This window comes from Gorilla gorilla, chromosome 3, assembly GCF_029281585.2.
Source record: "Gorilla gorilla gorilla isolate KB3781 chromosome 3, NHGRI_mGorGor1-v2.1_pri, whole genome shotgun sequence".
Classification (NCBI taxonomy): domain Eukaryota; kingdom Metazoa; phylum Chordata; class Mammalia; order Primates; family Hominidae; genus Gorilla; species Gorilla gorilla.
Window position 1 is genome coordinate 26,215,001 of NC_073227.2, and position 18,422 is coordinate 26,233,422.

The 18,422-nt window shown below is 40.1% G+C and overlaps 1 protein-coding gene across 10 annotated transcripts in view; it reads right to left on the reverse strand.

Annotated features, from left to right (window-relative positions):
- The window catches only part of LCORL (ligand dependent nuclear receptor corepressor like), a 181,363-nt gene extending 166,269 nt beyond the window's left edge, over positions 1-15,094 (reverse strand). For 3 of the 10 annotated variants that reach the window (XM_055385461.2, XM_031009944.3, XM_031009943.3), the window contains exon 1: positions 14,555-14,901. In XM_055385461.2, the coding sequence (XP_055241436.1) occupies positions 14,555-14,708 (154 nt within the window). In that variant the 5' untranslated portion in view covers positions 14,709-14,901. Of the gene's footprint in view, positions 1-14,554 lie in introns of all 10 variants that reach the window. The other 7 variants (XM_031009945.3, XM_031009942.3, XM_055385459.2 and 4 more) reach the window with 7 other exon arrangements.
- Between the last annotated feature and the right edge of the window lie 3,328 nt (positions 15,095-18,422).

Here is an 18,422-nt window from a genome sequence, read left to right on the forward strand (position 1 = left end):
TTATATTCTCCATACTAGCAGAGTAATCTTATAAAACCACAAATTAAACTATATCACTCCCATGCTTAAAATTCTTCAGTGGTTTTTCTCCACCTCTAGTGTAAGTGAGTTAATTTCCTTATCTATAAAGTAGGATGAAAAATATAGTTCCTGTCTTATAAGACAGTTATGAAAATCAAATAAATTCTAAGTATAAGCACTTAATGCCTAATCCACAGTAAAATAATTTAAAATAATTACTACTATATCCTGCTTACATGTTTCTTCATGATTCAATTAAACAAACTATCTTTTCTCATTTCCCACAATCATCTTATGATTGTTCATGGATTCATATAAGGAAATCTCACCATTCCCCTCCTTTATGCTACAAATTTAATACTGTATATGCTTCTATTATCGCATTTATCATATTCTGTAGTCAGAGAGCCTTGTTTTCCCCAGGAGATTGTGCTTCATGAAGACAATCTAATTCACCTGAGTCTCCTAGTACAAAGCCCTGTCCATAAATAATTACTGAAAAAAATTATGAGGAAGAAAATATAAGCAAAAGGATTTTGGCAGATGGCCATGCTTCTTTCAACACTGAAAATACTATTATTCTTTATATAAAATAAAGGCGGCAATTTTAGAATGGGTCTGAGGAATGAGTAGGTCAGCAGAAACTCACTCTGACAGAGGATGAAAGGATCTGTGGGCTCAGACTGTTAAGAGTGAAAAGTTAGACAAGCAAGCTAATATGTACTCATAGGCCAATTCTATTCTATTTATGTGCTATGCCAGAACACAAATACTAAAAGGTTAAGAAAGCAAAGAAGAAAAAAGTAATTATTGGGCTGATCCCAAAAGAGTAGTATGTAAAAAAAATACAGGATTTTACCAAGAAACTACTTTTCCATACCCTAAATTGGCACAGATAAGTACAAGGAAAGGAAGGTTAAAATGAAACAATTAGCTATATCCTATTAATTCATCTGCCATTCTTGAGGAAAGTTCAAAAGAGATGGAAAGGTATTGCTCATCATTCTTAGAATTAGGATAGAAGGTAACTTTACATCCAGACTAAAACTTAACACTGCAAGTCTGTGCCATGGAAAAGCCTTGCCCACTAACTCCATGTTCTCATCATCATCCATTCCCAGTTGTAAAAGCAAGAAAAAAATTAGTGGATATTTTCTCTGATTAATCCATCACAGGGGAATCCTTATCTCTGACACCGTGCATTCAAATACAGAAGTCCCTGTTCTCTCTCACTCCAGGACAGGAATAAAAGGCTGAGGAGGCCTAAACCCAGAATACTTTTTCCCACCCCTGAAACTCAAGTTCTAAAATAAAATGAAAACAGCACTACTAAAGTTTTAGATGTAACAATCTGACCATAAAGGATGAGACTTGCTAATTTTTAAATGAGGTTTGACCTGGTACAGTGGTTAAGACTGGATGTGAATTCTACTTTTGTATTTGCTAGGCAGAAAGACTTGGGCAAGTCACTTAGCCTCTCTAAGCCTGAATTTTCTCATTTGTAAAATGAAGATAAAAATTGTACTATTTCATACGGAAAATTATATATGATAATACATATAAAAACTTAGAATCTGCCTAACACACGGTAAGCACTCAATAAATATTATCTATCATTATTTCAAGGGGCAATTCTTGGTGCTGGAAAATCTGTAAGACAACATGTATATTACTAACTATGGTAGTTAGGGCTGAAAGTGATTAATTCACAAGAACATATGTAGACTAATGACACTGTTTTTAAATACTTACTTTTATGTTTTAACAATCTTTAACTTAAAAAAAAGTTTTAAGTATAGTAAGGAAGACCTTTATCTTCCCAACCATTTGAGAGTAAATGTCTACATAATGACCCACCACTCTTGAATTCCTAGTATTTCCCAATTCTCTCACAAAAACAACCATTAAAATCAGGAAATTAACGGTAATACACTATGCTCACTGCTACTGTAGTGCCACTGCTCCTAAGCCCCTTCTCAATGACCAGTATAGGGCATGTGTATGTATACATACACATACATTTCTATATCTATATATGATGAAAACCATGAGTTCGCACAAGTACTTCATTTCCTATCCAACACCACAGACAGCATTCTAATTTTCCCTACTTTCATATTAGTAAATCCCTTCTCAGACAATGAGAAGCCTGGCTCCCATTATTCTTAATACTGATCAATCTTCATGTACATAACCAATCTCCCACTGTAGCTGTCTCTTTCCCTACATGGACACCCTCCTCACCTCTCTTGGCCCCAAAATCCCTACCCCATGTATATAATCTCCTTACCCTGTTCAGGTCCTTATTCCTCATGCCTGGCATCCCTCCTACAAGAATATCCTCCCTACCCTGCTCAGGCTATGAAATCCCATATTGTACCAAGCTCCACTGAGAGGCCTTCCTCCCTTTACCCTCAGGCTCTAATACCTTGGACTCAGATACCTCTATGTATGGACTCCCTCCTCATCTCACTTGAGCCTCAATATACCTACACCAGGCTGCAATCCTACACGGGTCACTCCCTACCCCCTGCTATCTACTGGGGCCCTGAGAGCTCATGCAGGATGACATCCCACCCCAAGTAGATGTCCTCCTTGCTGGGACCAGCTGACCTTCCCCCATACCAGGCCACTCTCCTTCACAGATACCATATCACCCTGCTTGGGCTCCAATACCCTGCCTTAGCATGCCTTCCAATGGAGAGGTGCTCCTTACCCTTCATTCCATCAACCCCCATGGACACCCTCCTCACCCTATACGGTTCCGAGATCCCACTCCTCTTAAATGACGATGTGGCTCTGCCTCCCATGCACCCCACCCAGTGTGGATACCTACACTTGTTTTCTCCCACTTGATGTTTTAGTACTGAGCTGTTCAGAAAGGGAGGAGGAAGAAGACATTGAAGAACAATTAATTATATTTTAAAAAAAGAGACACCAGTGAATAAACTGTGTAAGCACCTATAATCAGAGCTAATTAAAACAACAATCTATTTGTCAGAGTACCTGCTTTTTTTCCATGTAAACAGTGCTCTATTCTTTTATACTAATTCCTTCTTAGTTTAAAAAGTTAATTGAAAATTATAATACAGAAGAGAGCACTGGGTTTCCTTCTAACCAAACATGCATTTTACTTAAGTATCTTACATAGGCCTGTGGAAAATCTAGTTAATTTAAAAAGAAGAAAAAACCCTACTAATTTTATTTTGAGAGTTTAAAAAATACAGTTGTTCCAAACACTAAAATATACATAAATGTGTGTATGGGTGCATATATATATATGTGTGTGTGTCTGTGTGTGTGTGTGTGTGTGTGTATATATATGTATGTATGTATGTATGTATATATGTATGTATGTATGTGTATATATATATATATTTGAGATGGAGTCTTGCTCTGTTGCCCAGGCTGGAGTGCAGTGGCATGATCTCGGCTCACTGCAACCTCCGCCTCCCGGGTTCAAGCGATTCTCCTGCCTCAGCCTCCTGAGCAGCTGAGATTACAGGCACCTGCCACCACGCCTGGCTAATTTTTGTATTTTTAGTACAGACAGCGTTTCACCACGTTGGCCAGGCTGGTCTTGAGCTCCTGACCTCATATGATCTGCCTGTCTCAGCTTCCCAAAGCGCTGGGATTACAAACGTGAGCCACCGGGCCCGGCCATAACATATTTTTTAAAATATCCAGAACAAGTAAATTTGACTTGTTTTCAGAATATTAACAGTTGTATTGTTTCCAGTATACTTACCCCCAGATACAACCCTGCAAAAATTAACAGCCATGATTGTTAAAATACCTTTCCCTTGCTCCTGGTTTCTATGAGGAAGGATGCATCAAAAGCACAACCTGAGCCTCTTTTTACCCTTAGCTAGTAAAGTGAATTATCCGATTGGTGATTCTGGATTTGAGGAAGAGCTCAGTTCTATTCCTCTTGCCCCTGGGGTTGAGCTTTCAAAGGAGAACAAACCTCCAAAGACTCATATTCAGCTCTGCTTCTCTACTGAGCCTAGGACCGGATGGATAAGTCAGCCTATGCCAGACCACCTGACTCCCCCATCAAGCTATTCCTCTAACCTGGCCTGTATCGGTAATAGAAAGATTATTTTGGCTTCCATCTTTCTCCTTGTTTTATTTCTCAAGTTGTTCAGAGCCCAAGCAGAATGTCTTAATACATTCAAGTGAATGAAGACTGCTCATTTTCCCAGTTTTGATTTAAAAGGGCTGCTTTAATTTGAGCTTCTTAAAACTATTGCAAACAAAAAGACCTCAAACCTGCACCAACAACAGATGTTCCAAATGAAAATAGGCTGACTTATCTGATCATGCTTATTACCCATTAAAAAAAAAAAAAAAACAACTTCAAAGGCTTACAATTTCCTTCTTGTAGAAGCCATAATTTATACTTCCAGTCCTACTTTCTGCTGCTACCCTATAAACCAATGGCACTGTAATGCTAAATATTTTCAGAATATATCATTATTTATACTTAAATATATTTGCTTATACTATCCCTGCCCATTCCCTCCACTCTACTTTCCTGCTGTATCCTTTATCCCAGAGATCAGCAAACTATGGTTTATAGGCCAAATCCACCTATTTTTATAAATAAATGTTATTGAAACGCAGCCATGCTTATTAATTTATGTCTTTCTTTTGGACTACAACAGTGGAGGTGAGTAGCTGCAATAGAGACCAGATGGCCCACAAAGCCTAAAACATTTACTGTCTGGCCCTTTAGAGAAAAAGTTTGCCAATCCTTGCTTTCACTCAATGTTTTGAAGCCTAGTCATTTTGAATCGAATCCTTCAAGTCAAAATTAATTGTTCCCACTTCTGTCTTTCCATTACATTACACCAAGTCTAATATTTAACATCCCTGATCACTGTGAACTCTTTAAAAGCAAGGTAAATCCTATTCCTGTGTAAACAGTAAGCTTTTTGAACCACACCACAGTTCCTGTCTTTTCCATAAAATAGAACTCCCACAAACACTTTTCACATTCTTGGGGGAAGTACTTTGGAAGAAACTTGGCTCTTTTCTCTACTACTTATTCAGTTCTCCCAAAAGAAGGAAGAATAACTAATATTGGCAACATCCTTACAGTTGGTCCCTAGTGGGATGGATTAATGTTTCAAAAGTCATTTTTCACTCACGGCCAAGCCTCCTGCTCACTCCTACCAACAAGCATGGTAAACTCACTAGGGTACAGCTTCCTTGTATTTTAAGAGGCCTGCAGCTCCAGCTGTACTGTCTTTGATAGGCTGGTAAGTTCAATTCAGGGAGTCAGGTAGTAAGGCAATCTAATGTCTAATTTTGGCCTCAGTTCCAAGCCAAGTTCCTCAATGCAACCTTACCATTTTAAAAAGCTAATATTTTGATTTTTTATTCCGAAGTCTATTTCTAGTTCAGAATCCAGTAAAGAAGAAACATAAAATTATACCCCCAAGCAATGGTCACACGTAGGACTCAAGATAATTGATGACTGACAACAGTAAATTAATTGTAGAAAAGAACATTCTTTTAAAATGTGTAATGCACCAATGTTACACATACCACATCTCAGTAACTTGATTAGGAAACTTTTTTGAAGGGGAAAAAAAATACATGTAGAAATCCATACTAAGAGATTAAAACCAACTCTATCCCATCTCTTTATCTAATATATTTGCCTCAGTATTTTGTTACTATCAGCTCTCAGCTTAATGAAATTAACATATAAAAGAATCATGGTTATCACTGATACAGAAAAGTATTCCCCATCTTACTAAGTATGGTAAATGGTAACGCCCATCTAAAAAACAAATATCCCTAGACCCCAGATGTCTCCAATTACTGCTCTATTTATCAGTTCTTCCTCAAAATATAGCTCTTAAATTAGTAGTTTACTACAAATGTTATCTCCACTTGCACATATCTTAATTACTTTCTAACCTATTATAATATGGCTGCCATCTCCCTCACTACTGAAATTTATCTAGTCAAGATCACCTAGAGCCAAAAACAATGTACACTTCCCTGTTTCATGGTACTTGACATCTCATCAACACGTAACAATCCCTCCTTATTGTAATATTTTTCTCTCTCCTCTTGGATTTGGTAATACCACTCCCTCCTGGTTTTACTCTTCAGCCAGTGACCTTACTTTGAGGTTTCTCTTCTTCTGCCCAAGGAAGGCTAAGATTCCTTAAGGTGTGGTACTGAGTCACCTACTAGTTATACTATCTAAACTATCTCTGATATACTCAAGTTATACTCTAGATATACTGTCCCCTATTCCTAAGTAATCTCATCTATTTCTGTGGATTTAAATATCATCTTTACGCTGGTAATTTTCTAATTTATACCTTCAGCCCAGATACTACTACTACATAAATATTATAGCATCTTTCATAGGAATAAAAATGGCAAACATTTGAGGACAGATATTATCCCAGTTTCATAGGTTTCCATCTGTAAAAAGTGGAATGATTTGTGCCTAATGTTACAATGATAGGGGCTAAGAAGAAACTGGGTTATTTCTATTAAGTCCTTTCTACCACTTGTGAGGACTTATTAGTTACTGTCACTAAACAGTTTATAATTTAAACATGAAGACTACTGGACAAAATTACGTCTTATGTGCACACCTTGCACATACTAGTCAGAAAAGAATCGGCCAATTTGAATTAATGGAGAAAGCTCTTAAATTTGCTTTTCAATAAATACTTTAGAAAAGACTCTAGGTTGCAGTTGAATTTTTTTTTTTTTCGGAGTCTTGGTCTGTCACCTAGGCTGGAGTACAGTTGCATGATCTCATGCACTGCAACCTCCGCCTCCCGGGTTCAAGCGATTCTTGTGCCTCAGCCTCCCGAGTAGTTGGGACTACAGGAATGTGCCACCATGCCCAGCTAATTTTTGTATTTTTAGTAGAGATGGGGTTGTGTCATCTTGGCAAGGCTGGTCTCCAACTCCTGGGCTCAAGTGATCCGCCTGCCTCAGTCTCCCAAAGTGCTGGGATTACAGGGATGGGCCACCGTGCCCAGCCTGCAATTTAATTTTAAAGGCGACTGAGGATGGAGGGTAGAAGATATAAAAAGATACTCAAGAATTTGGGGCAACGTGGATAAAAAAGGACAAAAGTCTATGAAAAAGGTTGAGTTGTCTAAAGAAGAAACTAGACAAACTGAAGAAGCAGGCTGGTAAACTATGACCAACTAGATAAACATGGCTGGCAGCTTTTATTTCATGAAAAAAAGACAAATGGGAGATACTACAGCTTTGTAAACTATGAAATCAAAGCAGCTACTTTAAACAATGATTTACTATTGGTTGTAAGTCAGACTGAAAGACAGTAAAACCAGCAATGCAGACACTGATATAAACCAGAATCTTATCTGGATCTGTCCTAATGCTTACTGCATAAAAAAAAAAAATTGAATCCATGAGATACTGTAAAGAAAGTAATAATAGCTTGGCAACAGATTAAGGTAAAAAAAAGAAAAGTAAGACGCAAATGTAGCAAGCAGGATAGGGTTGCTGCCAATTATGGGGAAACTATATGAAAGGAAAGGAGATGAGATACAGACAATTCCTCATTTTAAGTTTTGTTTTCTATCAAACACAAAAATTCTCAAAACAAAATTTTTATTTTGCTTTAATTAAGAACAAAGTGGTATTCTTCAAATACAAAGATGGCATTAGTTTGTTAATCAGTTTTCTATGGGTAGCAGTAGGCTGGTCTGGGCCCCCCATTCACATTCTCTTATCTAGATTGCATTGTGAATAAAAACTCTTGCAAAGATTACTTGATTACAGATTCAGCTCTTAAGTATGAACTCTATACAGTTAGGCAGGTCCTTAAAATTTTGGACCTATGTCCTTGGTGCTCTGTTATCTATCAGCCATGAATGCTAGTTATATATACCAAAAGGAAGGAATACTACTAAAAAGAAAAGATAGAAACTTCCCACCAAAAATGTAGGTTATTACAATTGAAAGATGAGATTTACTAATGAGGAATAAAAAGTTACATAACATAACCAAAAATCTATATATCTTTGTTGCTCCTCCCAAGACTGCACTATGACAGAAGAATTAAAGACCAGGGTTGAAAGTCAGACAAATGAGAGGAATGTAGAGGACACATAACAGCAATTTATCATGCGCACGGCCAATCAGGAAGCAGTGCACCTGTGTAGCCGAACAAGGGATGTAGTATGTGCACAAAGAGGGCATCACACAAAAGACTGGTTAAGACCAGTCTGTAGCCCATATCTAACATTTACAAAATACAAAATTACACACTGCTTGGTTCCAAAGATGGCAGAATTTTACTCTTTCAAATATAAAAAGATCCAAGAGTACAGAGAACTTCAAAATTTGCATGTAAAATTCATCAACATGCCTATTTTACAGAAAGACTTGATACATGTCTTAACCATCCAACTACTCATCAGCATCACAGATTCCATTTGTCCAATGCACACTATTAGAAGAAGGTGCCACAATTTACATCTTTTAAAATAGAAAACATTTGATAGTGCTTGAAAAAAACAGCTGTATAAACAAAGTCTTTTGGATAGCAGACCCATCCATACCAGTCCCATCAATCCAGATTTCTAAGTAAATCTACTCTTATGGGGTTTACATGTCAACAGTGACAAGATGAGGGAGAAGTTAGTGGTAATAAGATAAAGGAGCAGGAGACAAGAAGCATCCAGAAAGTAGCAACAAGTTGATTAACAGGAAAAGTAAAATAGAGAGTAGATACCGACAAAAAGCAACTTCAAGATGATCTAGTATGATATAAATTTTTTAAACGAGCTAAAAATAATTTATTGTATTCAGTTACCACATAGCCAAAAGATTCCTTTCAGTATCAAAGGCCTTCCTGGTTTCATACATAAAAAGCCAGGATTAGACTAAGTGATACCCTGTGATTCTAAAACTATAATTCTATGGCTCTAGAATAGTCTAGAATACAGACCATTCAAACCCTTACTATCTTTTCTTTAACATGTTCCATGATCTTTTCACTGTTCATCAGGATTCCTCCCAGAAAGAATCTATTGGCAAAAACGTTAAGAGTTCAAAGCTGCTAATAACCTGTGTAAACCAATCATAATACTAGCAAACACTTAGGGAATGCTTTCTATATGAAAGACACATATCAACATACATTAACACAAAATTAGCAAACAACCTGATTATCTCCAATTTACAGATTAAGAAACTAAAGTATAGACAGGTTAAGCTATTTGTTCACACTGCTAAGTGGTAACAATAGGATTCAAACACAAGTAGTCTAGCTCTAGAATCTTTATGTTTATTTGCTGTTTTATACTACCAAAATAAAAGAGCTGAGGAAAAATAAATTAAGCTATAGGTTTGGTTATTATTAACAGGCTTTAATTAAGTGGTATCATGGTAATCAAGAGTTGGCTGGAGCAACTACTGTATAGAACTGAACTATGCAAAGTGAAAGCCATTTGCTACATGTGACTATTAAGCCACCTAAAATGTGTCTAGTCCAAATTGGGATGTGCTATCAATGTAAAATACCTGATTTTGAAGACTTAATATTTTTGAAAAATATAAACTAACTCAATAATTTCTAATATGGATTGGTGTTAAAATGATAATATATTTAACACATTAGGATAAATATGCTTTTTAAATGTGGTTATTAGAAGACTTAAATTTACATGTTTTACTTCCATTATATTTCTACTGGACAACACTGTTATGTAGGAAAGATACTGGAGTTTACAGAATGATTCTAAACCAATCTCTGTCATTCTGTTTTGCTGCTGTGCCCTTAGACAAAATGGTTACAGTGATTATCAGCTTCTGTATCATAAAAATCAGGTTTAAAAACAGTCCTAAAACCTACTGCTTATATTTTGGTATCTAAGTCTATTTTCCACTGAAAAGAATGGAGGTAAATTTGGAAAAGGAGCTCATGCCACAGCTTGGACAGATAAAATACAAAATTAACCTGGAGTATCTTGTTTTTGCAGAAATAACACTGGAACCAGCTTGATGAGACACCCATTGGCCAAACCTGGGACAACTTGTGAATCAAAATAATGACAGCAATGGATTTAACCACTGAATAAAATTAAAAATCCATGAGTTCATACAGATAAAAACAACTGAGTAAATAATGGAGATGGGAAAGATTACCTTATGTCAGAATGTCAACTAATAATTATAGAAGGAATGAAGTCAGATAATCATCAACTGATGCTAAAACTTGTGGGTGAAATTTTGATTATACTATGTAAATATACTGTTCCCCAAAATAATTTTTCCACAAATTGCATATTAGTTACAATGCGATAAATAATAACTTTCAGGGATACATATGAGGAATACCAGCTTAACAAAATTTTCAAAGCTAACATCACCAACATTGGTACACACCAACATCATGAATCTCAAGATATGATGTACTAAGAAGGGCAGAACATCTCTTAAGTGGTATTCCTGCCAAAATGCATAACCAATCTAATCATGAGAAAGCAACAGATAAATTCAAATTGAGGGACGTTCTACAAAATAGCTGCCCTGTACTTTTAAAAATGTCAAGGTCAAGAAATAGTAAGATTGACGAAGTGTTCCCGATTGAAAGTGACTAAGGAGACATAATTACCAAATGTAATGCATGATCCTGAAGTGGATCCCAGAATAAGAAGAAAAAAAGCTAACAGAAAAAAAATAGATAAACAGATATAATTTGAATATGGACCATAAATTGGGTAACAGTGTATCAGCATTAAATCTTCTGGTTTTAATAACCTCACTATAATTAGGTAAGACAGCATCCTTGTTTTTTAAAAATATACACTGAAGAATTTAGGGGTAAAGAGGTTGATGTCTCTGCATTACTCTCAAATTGTTCTGAAAAAATATAGAGAGATCAGTATAAAGCAAGAATGATAAACACAGCAAAATGTAAAACAACAAATGTCGGTACATAGGAGTTCCATTCTTCCAACTTTTAAGATTGAAATTACATCAAAATACAAAATTTTTAAATATTGGCCAGTCTCCCAGATCAGATATCCTATGGACTATACAAGTCCTGATGATGTTTAAAAATATACAGGTGTATTTCTTTTATTCTACACCTGTTTTAAATTGTATGACTTATCAAATGCTAATTATATTATACATTTCATAAGATCCAGGACTATATTTGCTATTTCTCAATATCATAGTTAGTACTAGGATACTATTTACTACATCCAATAAGCACTCGAACATTTGTGACATGAGCTACTGAAAACTATAACAGTACAGTATAGGATAATTATAGAAAAACAGTCAAATTATAGAAAGTACCACAATGTAAATAAAGATATTAATTGGGACAAAAGGTTGTAGGACAACTCTTCAATGAAAAGAAAACTATGTGGAATGAACCAGAACAGTAGTTAAAAATCTAACATAAAGAGATGAATGCCACAATTAGAGGAAGGTAAATATCTCATTCCATATTAAGAGTTAAACGTTTACCTTTGAGGCTAACTACAAGCAGTCATGACAACTAAAACAACTTTCTACCCTATAAAATTAGAATATTATATGAGTTATAAAATGAATCAGATTAGAGTTAGGCTAAGAACTGAGATTCAAAATCTCATTAGGGGCTCAATACTAATTTGCTGTACAACCCTGAGACGCTGCCTACAATTCCATATCTCACTTAAAATTAAGATGTTTGGATCATTTCCTTTACCAAAAGACAAGAAGGATATTATTTTATAAAAATGATTGTAAGCAATGAGAGCACCGAATATTATATATATACTGAATATACACATATGTGTACGCATATATATTCACACATGTATACACATGCAAAGGGAAAATAATATGGCTTTTTTATAAATATGTTTACAAAGTAATGATTGTAAGGCACATTAGTAGCAAAAGGTAATTATCCAAACTCCATTTAATCCCAATTCACACTATAAATAAGTGCTTAACACCTAAGATGCTAAAAACGCCCAATCGACAAGTGTATACTCTGTTTAAATGGATGTTATTATTTTAAAATAACAATGGGATTCGAGACCAGCCTGGCCAACATGGCGAAACCTAGTCTCTACTAAAAATACTAAAATTATCTGGGCGTGGTGGCGGGCGCCTGTAATCCCAACTATTCGGGAGGCTCAGGCAGGAGAATCGCTTGAATCCAGGAGGCGGAGGTTGCAGTGAGCTGAGATAGCACCGCTACACTCCAGCCTGGGCGACAGAGTGAGACTCCATCTCAATAAATAAATAAATAACAAAGAATATGAGACAGGTTTTAATAGGGCTTAATTAGGATGGGGACTGTGGGAAACAATTCTCAAATATAGTTAGAAGCCAGGGACAAAATTTCTTTTCACATACGATAGAATGTAATCACATATTGCAATAAAAGTGTAATACAGTATTAACTTTCAATGTCTTCTAATTTTACTTGAATATACAAGTAGGTAAGGCAAAAAGATATTCTAGTTCCCTTTTCTATCAAATCCAATGAATTGTGTTTCATTTAAAGTTTGACTATTTTTCAAGTCTATATATTTTTATGATGCAAAGCTATACTTAATGTATCTAAATAAGCAAGAAGATCAGAAAAAAAAACCAACCAAAATATTCCAAAACATAAAAAGACATCCTCAAATCACTTTGTGCCTTGACAAAACTTAACGGTAATATCATAAGCCAGTGTTGCAATGCTGTCATCCTACCTAATTCTACCTAAATGAGCTCAGTAATTTCTAAATTGGTTTCCAAAAGAGATCTTTACATAAGCAATTATCAAAAACAGCCCATTTTGTATTCAAGAAGCACAAACAACAATATTTAGTTTTTTAAACAATTTATATAAAGAATACCAAGAGGTTTCTTTTTACACTTCATAAACTAAAATCACTTACGAATACTTGACTAAAGCTATTTCTCATCATCTTTCCTTAGAGAAGACCAAAATACATTTTCCGTAAGGGCAAAACAAAAGCAGTAAATTACTTAAACATCACTTAAATGCCCCCTAAAGTAACCTTCCTTTCTTGTACATTTTCCTATATTCATCGCGTTCTGCGGTACACATTTCTGAATTGAAATTGTATTAAGTTTAACCTAATACGATCTCTTTTCTACCAGTCAAAAAAAGATCTTAAGACGTTAACCAAATACACGGGAGGCGGGGTCGGGGGTGCGAGGTGGTGCCAGAGCAGATGGAAACAAGGTAAGAGAGTTGTTTTATTCTTAAGACACTAGGGTTACTCCCCAACTCCAAATGCCAAGATTCACTCGCCAGTAGAGCAAGCTGCTGCCACTATCCACTGCTTACACAATACAACCTTCCTTTCTACCTCTTCCCCTACACTCCCACCCATAACCCCCTTCCAAAACAAACACCCACAACGCGCCCCATTCCATAATCCGTGTTCGCCCCTCTAAGCCCACTAAACCAACCTGCTAGATAACAGCTCTATGCATTCGTCTCACTTAGGCAAAAAAAAAAAAAAAAAGCGACTGCAGCAAGGTCGGGAGTCGTACTATTCCTGTCACCCTAAACAATCCACAGGGTGAGAGCCCCAAGCCCAGAAGTTTGAAGCAAAACGATTCAGATCCAACCAAAAAGAGGGAATTGCAGTTGAATGGGGATGGAAGGTGGGGAGGGCGATGCGTGTGTGTGTATATGTGTGTGTGTGTGTAAGGAAGAGTCCATCACATGACAGTGAAAGAGGACCAGAGTCGTCGGGGCGTCCGCAAGCAGACGGGGGGGAGGGTGTCGTTGCCGTGGCAACACCCCCCATCCGTCCAGACTTCCAAAGAGGGAGGAAGAACTTCAAATCCCAACCGTCAGCGCTCAAGCGGCTCCTTCTTAAAGGGGTACACACAGCGCCGCCGCCGAGCGCGAGAGGGCAGAGTTGGGCGCCCCCCGCCCCTCGGAAGACGCCCCCGCCGCCCCTCGCCCCCAGCCGGCCCATCAGCGGCCCCCGCCCTGCGAGCGCCCGTGGGTCTCCAGGTCCAGGTCCCCGGGAACTGGCCGCGTCTGCTCGCCCGGCCCCCAGCGGCGACAAGGGGGTGTGTGTGCGCTCGGCGGGGGCGCGGACCAGCCCGCCTTCCTCCGGCCGCCCTGCCCGCCGGCTCCCCTCCGCCAGGGCGCCGACCCACCGGGCCGCTTCCTCCCTCCTGTCAGGGTGGACGGCGGGCGACGGCGGGCGAGGGCGGGCAGCGACGGGCGCCGAGGAGTTTCGGGGAGAGCGCGAGCGGGCGGCTTCCGCGGGGGCTCAGCAAGCGGGTCCAAACTAACAGTTCCCGGGGAGCCCAAGAGCTGGGAAGGCGAAGGAGGGCGGACCGCGCCGGGCCAGCAGCCCGCAAGACAAAAGGCGAGCGCCGGGGCCGCCGCGCCGCGCCGCTCCCATCTCGCTCCCCCACCGAACTAACCCGAACGGGAGATTCAACTAAACCCCTCAGCCACAAACTCCTCGGGCTGCGACAGCGGTCGCCGCGCGGAGCCCGGGGCCCCGGCCCGCGTCTCTCTTACCTACACAGTGCATGAGGCGGTGGCGCCAAGAGTCGAGTTCCCGCCGGAATCCTCTTCTCTCCGCCGCGCACCGAGGGCTCCGGCACTGAGCGGCGGCGGCGGCGGCGGCAGCAGCGGCGGCGGCAGCGGCCATTCTCTCTCTTCCCTTGTCCATCTGCGTCCCGCGTCACGCGCCCTCATTTACATACGAGCAGCGCAGGCACGAGGCAGGGGCGCGAGCCCTCGGCGCGAGCCCCGGAGCGCGCGCCCCCCGGAGGGGGGTTGATTGACACGTGTCACTACCTTCCCTCTGCCCTGCCCTCCCCCTCCCACCGCTCCCTCAGGGAGAGGCGGGGAGGGAGCCAGAGGAGAAGGAAGCAACCTGCCGCTTCCGCTGACCCCGCCTCCCCACCCACTACCCTCCTCCCCCTCCCGCTGGAGTTTACTCAGGCGAGCCATACCGCTCCCGCCGCCCGCGAAAACCCTGAGCGGGAGCGAGAGACCCGGAGCCCAGCCAGGAACCGGCGTGCTAGTGGAGCGGACTAGCAACGCCTACTTTCTGCCTTCACTACGGGACTCCGACAGTCCGGAGACTTCACTTCCCAGGCTCCATTTCGCCAGGATCCCGAAGCCGAACTTGGCGCCGTGGCGCGTTGCTTGCCGGTCATTGTAGTCCAGAAGAAAGGATTTTTTTTGTTTGTTTGTTTTTCTTCCCCCCCGCACTTGGGTATGCAAGCTGGCCTGCAACTTCTCTGCGCCGCGCCGCTGGGGGGCTGAGTCTGTCGCTCCCTGCGCCCGGAACCATGCGCTGCCCGGGTGGCCGGGTCTGACCCGACTGCTTTAGCTTCCTTAGGCTCCGCGATAGAAGGGTGGTGGAAGCCGCAAGAGTTGTCGGCTCCTTGTGGGTTCAGGCTGCGCTTTGTGTTTTAAGTGCTGGAAACTTTCCGGGGTCGCTGTCTTCCTGTCACTCCGCAGGGAAAGGGCAAGCCGGTCATTCGGCTACATCTGGAATAACTGCCAAACGTCCAGAGAGAGATCCCGGAGTGACTTCGGTATTCAAGGCGAAGAGATCTCGGAAAGCCAGAATATTTGCAAGGACTAGGAAAAAGATGCGGGTTTTTTTCACTGAAAATTACTTGCAGGGGACTGGGTGTAGCCGGCTGAAAACTGCAGAAGGAAAATTTTCTTTATAAGCTACTGGAGGGCAGCGACCCACTGAGATCTCTGTACCGTGACATCTGTCACTCGCTAGACCCTAGTACAGTGCGTGACACGGGATTAAGCACTTTACAAAGGTTAATGGAATGAATTCTACCCCGTGCTAGAGAAAATAACTTCTTCAGAGAGAGCTAGAGAGGAATCTTACGTTTAAATACAGACTCCAATCACAGTTTTTACTTTTGCACCAGAGCGATTGTGCGTTTGTTTCCGTATACGTGCAGTTTATCAAGCCGAAGCTAAGCTACCCAACGTTTGCTAAGAAGTACTGTGTACTTCTGGAAATTTATTCACAAGTCTGTGGGAAATATGTTTAATTCTTCTTGGAAATCTCATAAATTCTGAATTCAGTACCACCTTCCCTGTTTTGTGGCTTATCCTTATCCACCTTCTTTCTTTTTCTTCCTATGAGAAAGTATTTCTTTGCTCATTATGACTTCAGTAGTGAAGATGTAATTTTGCATCTTCATAAGTTAAAAATAATAAAGTTTGAACGCATAATCACCTTTTCTAGAACGGTCACAATTGGAGTGCAGGTGAAATCACTAGTGAAGGTGATTTTAGAATTGTCAGTGGATGGTTTTAGTTAACCACTTCTACTCACAATTGCCACGATGATCAGCCTTTGCAGTTTTCCTGATCACTTTTATAGTAATCTACATTAGTTAGGATGGGAAAAATTATGGTGCAGTAATAAATGATCCAAGAATCTTAGTGGCTTAAAACAACAACAAAAAACTATTTCCTGATTATCTACATGTTCATCTCTGGGTGGCAGGAGGAGGGGGCTTCATTCCATGTGGTCTCACTAAGCAACTGGATCCTTAAAGAGGCTGGAATCTCTGCAACGTCCCCCCTTCGGTGATAGGCAAAAGGAAGATGAAGAATGGCAAACTGGTTCTTCCTAAAAGTGATACAAGTCAGTTCTCACATTTCATTGACCAAAGCGAATTATACGGGCATATCTATCTTAAAGGGAGCAGGGAAGTGCAATCCTATTATATGTGCAAAAAGAAGATAACCAGAATTTATTGGTAAATAGTATCAAGGATTACTGTGATCTATCCTTCTAGTCACCAGTTTACAGTTCACTTTCTTCACACTACAAAATAGATTTACTCCTATCACAAAGTGAGACAATCAAAAAGTTCTGTTCAGTAAAGGCATTAATCTCAAAGTCTGGCATCTCTGGGTGATGGTTGGTAGTCTCCATATTGGAACTGGATAAAGCTTCTCTTGTTATAGACAACTAAAAAGATAAGGTATCCTCCCCCAATCTCTCTCACTCTCGATCTCTCACACACACACACGCACAGTGATGGAATAGGGACTAAATAGACATGGTGTCTTAGTCTATTTTGTGCTGCTGTAATGGAATACCGCTGACTGGGTAATTTATATGAAGAGGAGACATTTATTGCTCACGGTTCTAGGGCCTAGAAAGTCCAAGATCAGGGTGCTGGCATCTAACAAGGGCCTTCTTGTTACATGGCCCCACAGTGGAAAGGCAAAGAGAAGGCAAGTGAGTAAAAGGGGGCCAAACTCATCCTTTTATAATGAACTCACTCCTGCTATAAAGAATCCACTCCCTTGATAATGGCATTAATCCGTTCACTACGCCCTCATAGCCTGTCACTTCTCATTAGGCCACAGTTCCCAACACTGTTGCATTGGAGTTTATGTTTCCAACATGTGCTTTTTCGTGGGCAAATTCAAACCACAGCATATGGTAAACATTCCTGTTTAGAAAGGAGAAAAATGGGAGACACACATGAACCGTTTCAGCAAATATTTTACGACAGTTAGCATCTCCAACCTTCCAGCCTCTGACAATTTCCTTACTACCACCCACTGAGCCTCTAAGTTAAAGCCACATATTTTAGATTTTCTGTTATAACTGTACCTCCTTCTGGGTGCCAATTTATATATTAGTTAGAATGTGCTATGTTCTGCTCCAGTAACAAACCCAAAATCCAGTAAACTCAAAACCTCAGTGATTTAATACAAAGGTTAATACAAAAGTTTATTTCATAGTACACTATCTGTCTTCCAAAGGTCAGTGTGGAAAAGGGTGGAAAGAACATGAGCCCTATAAGCCTCACGTCCATCTCGGGACTGAGGCTTCTGGGGCTATGCCATTTGGAAGCTCCCCAGTCACCATGACGAGAAAGATGATGCTAAATCACAGTCCAACTCTTAAAGGCTTCTACCAGAAGTGACACATTTCAGTAGATGAAGCAAATTTTATGGTCATGCCTGACTTTTAAGGAGTTATATATTAGATAGCTTTGAGGGCAGGACAAACTACCCCACAACTTAGTACCTTGAAACACCAACTAATCATTTAGCTCATAATTCTGTGGAATGAAAATTTGTGCTAGGCTCAGCTGGACATTTCTGTTGGCCTCTACTGGACTCACTCAGGTGTTTGTGGTCAGCTGCCTGTCAGCAAGGCAGCTCTGTTTCTGAGGATTCACTGACTGTCAGCTAGGAACACAGAGCAATGAGGCCAAGTATCATCAAGAGGCCAGTCCTAGCCCTAGCTTATTCACATGGTGGCAGTCGGATCCAAAGTGCTGCAAGAGAAGAAGTCCCCATGCACACTTTTCAAATCTCGGTTTGAGTCACATTTGCTCTGGTTTCAATGGCTAAAGCAAGTCACATGGCCAAG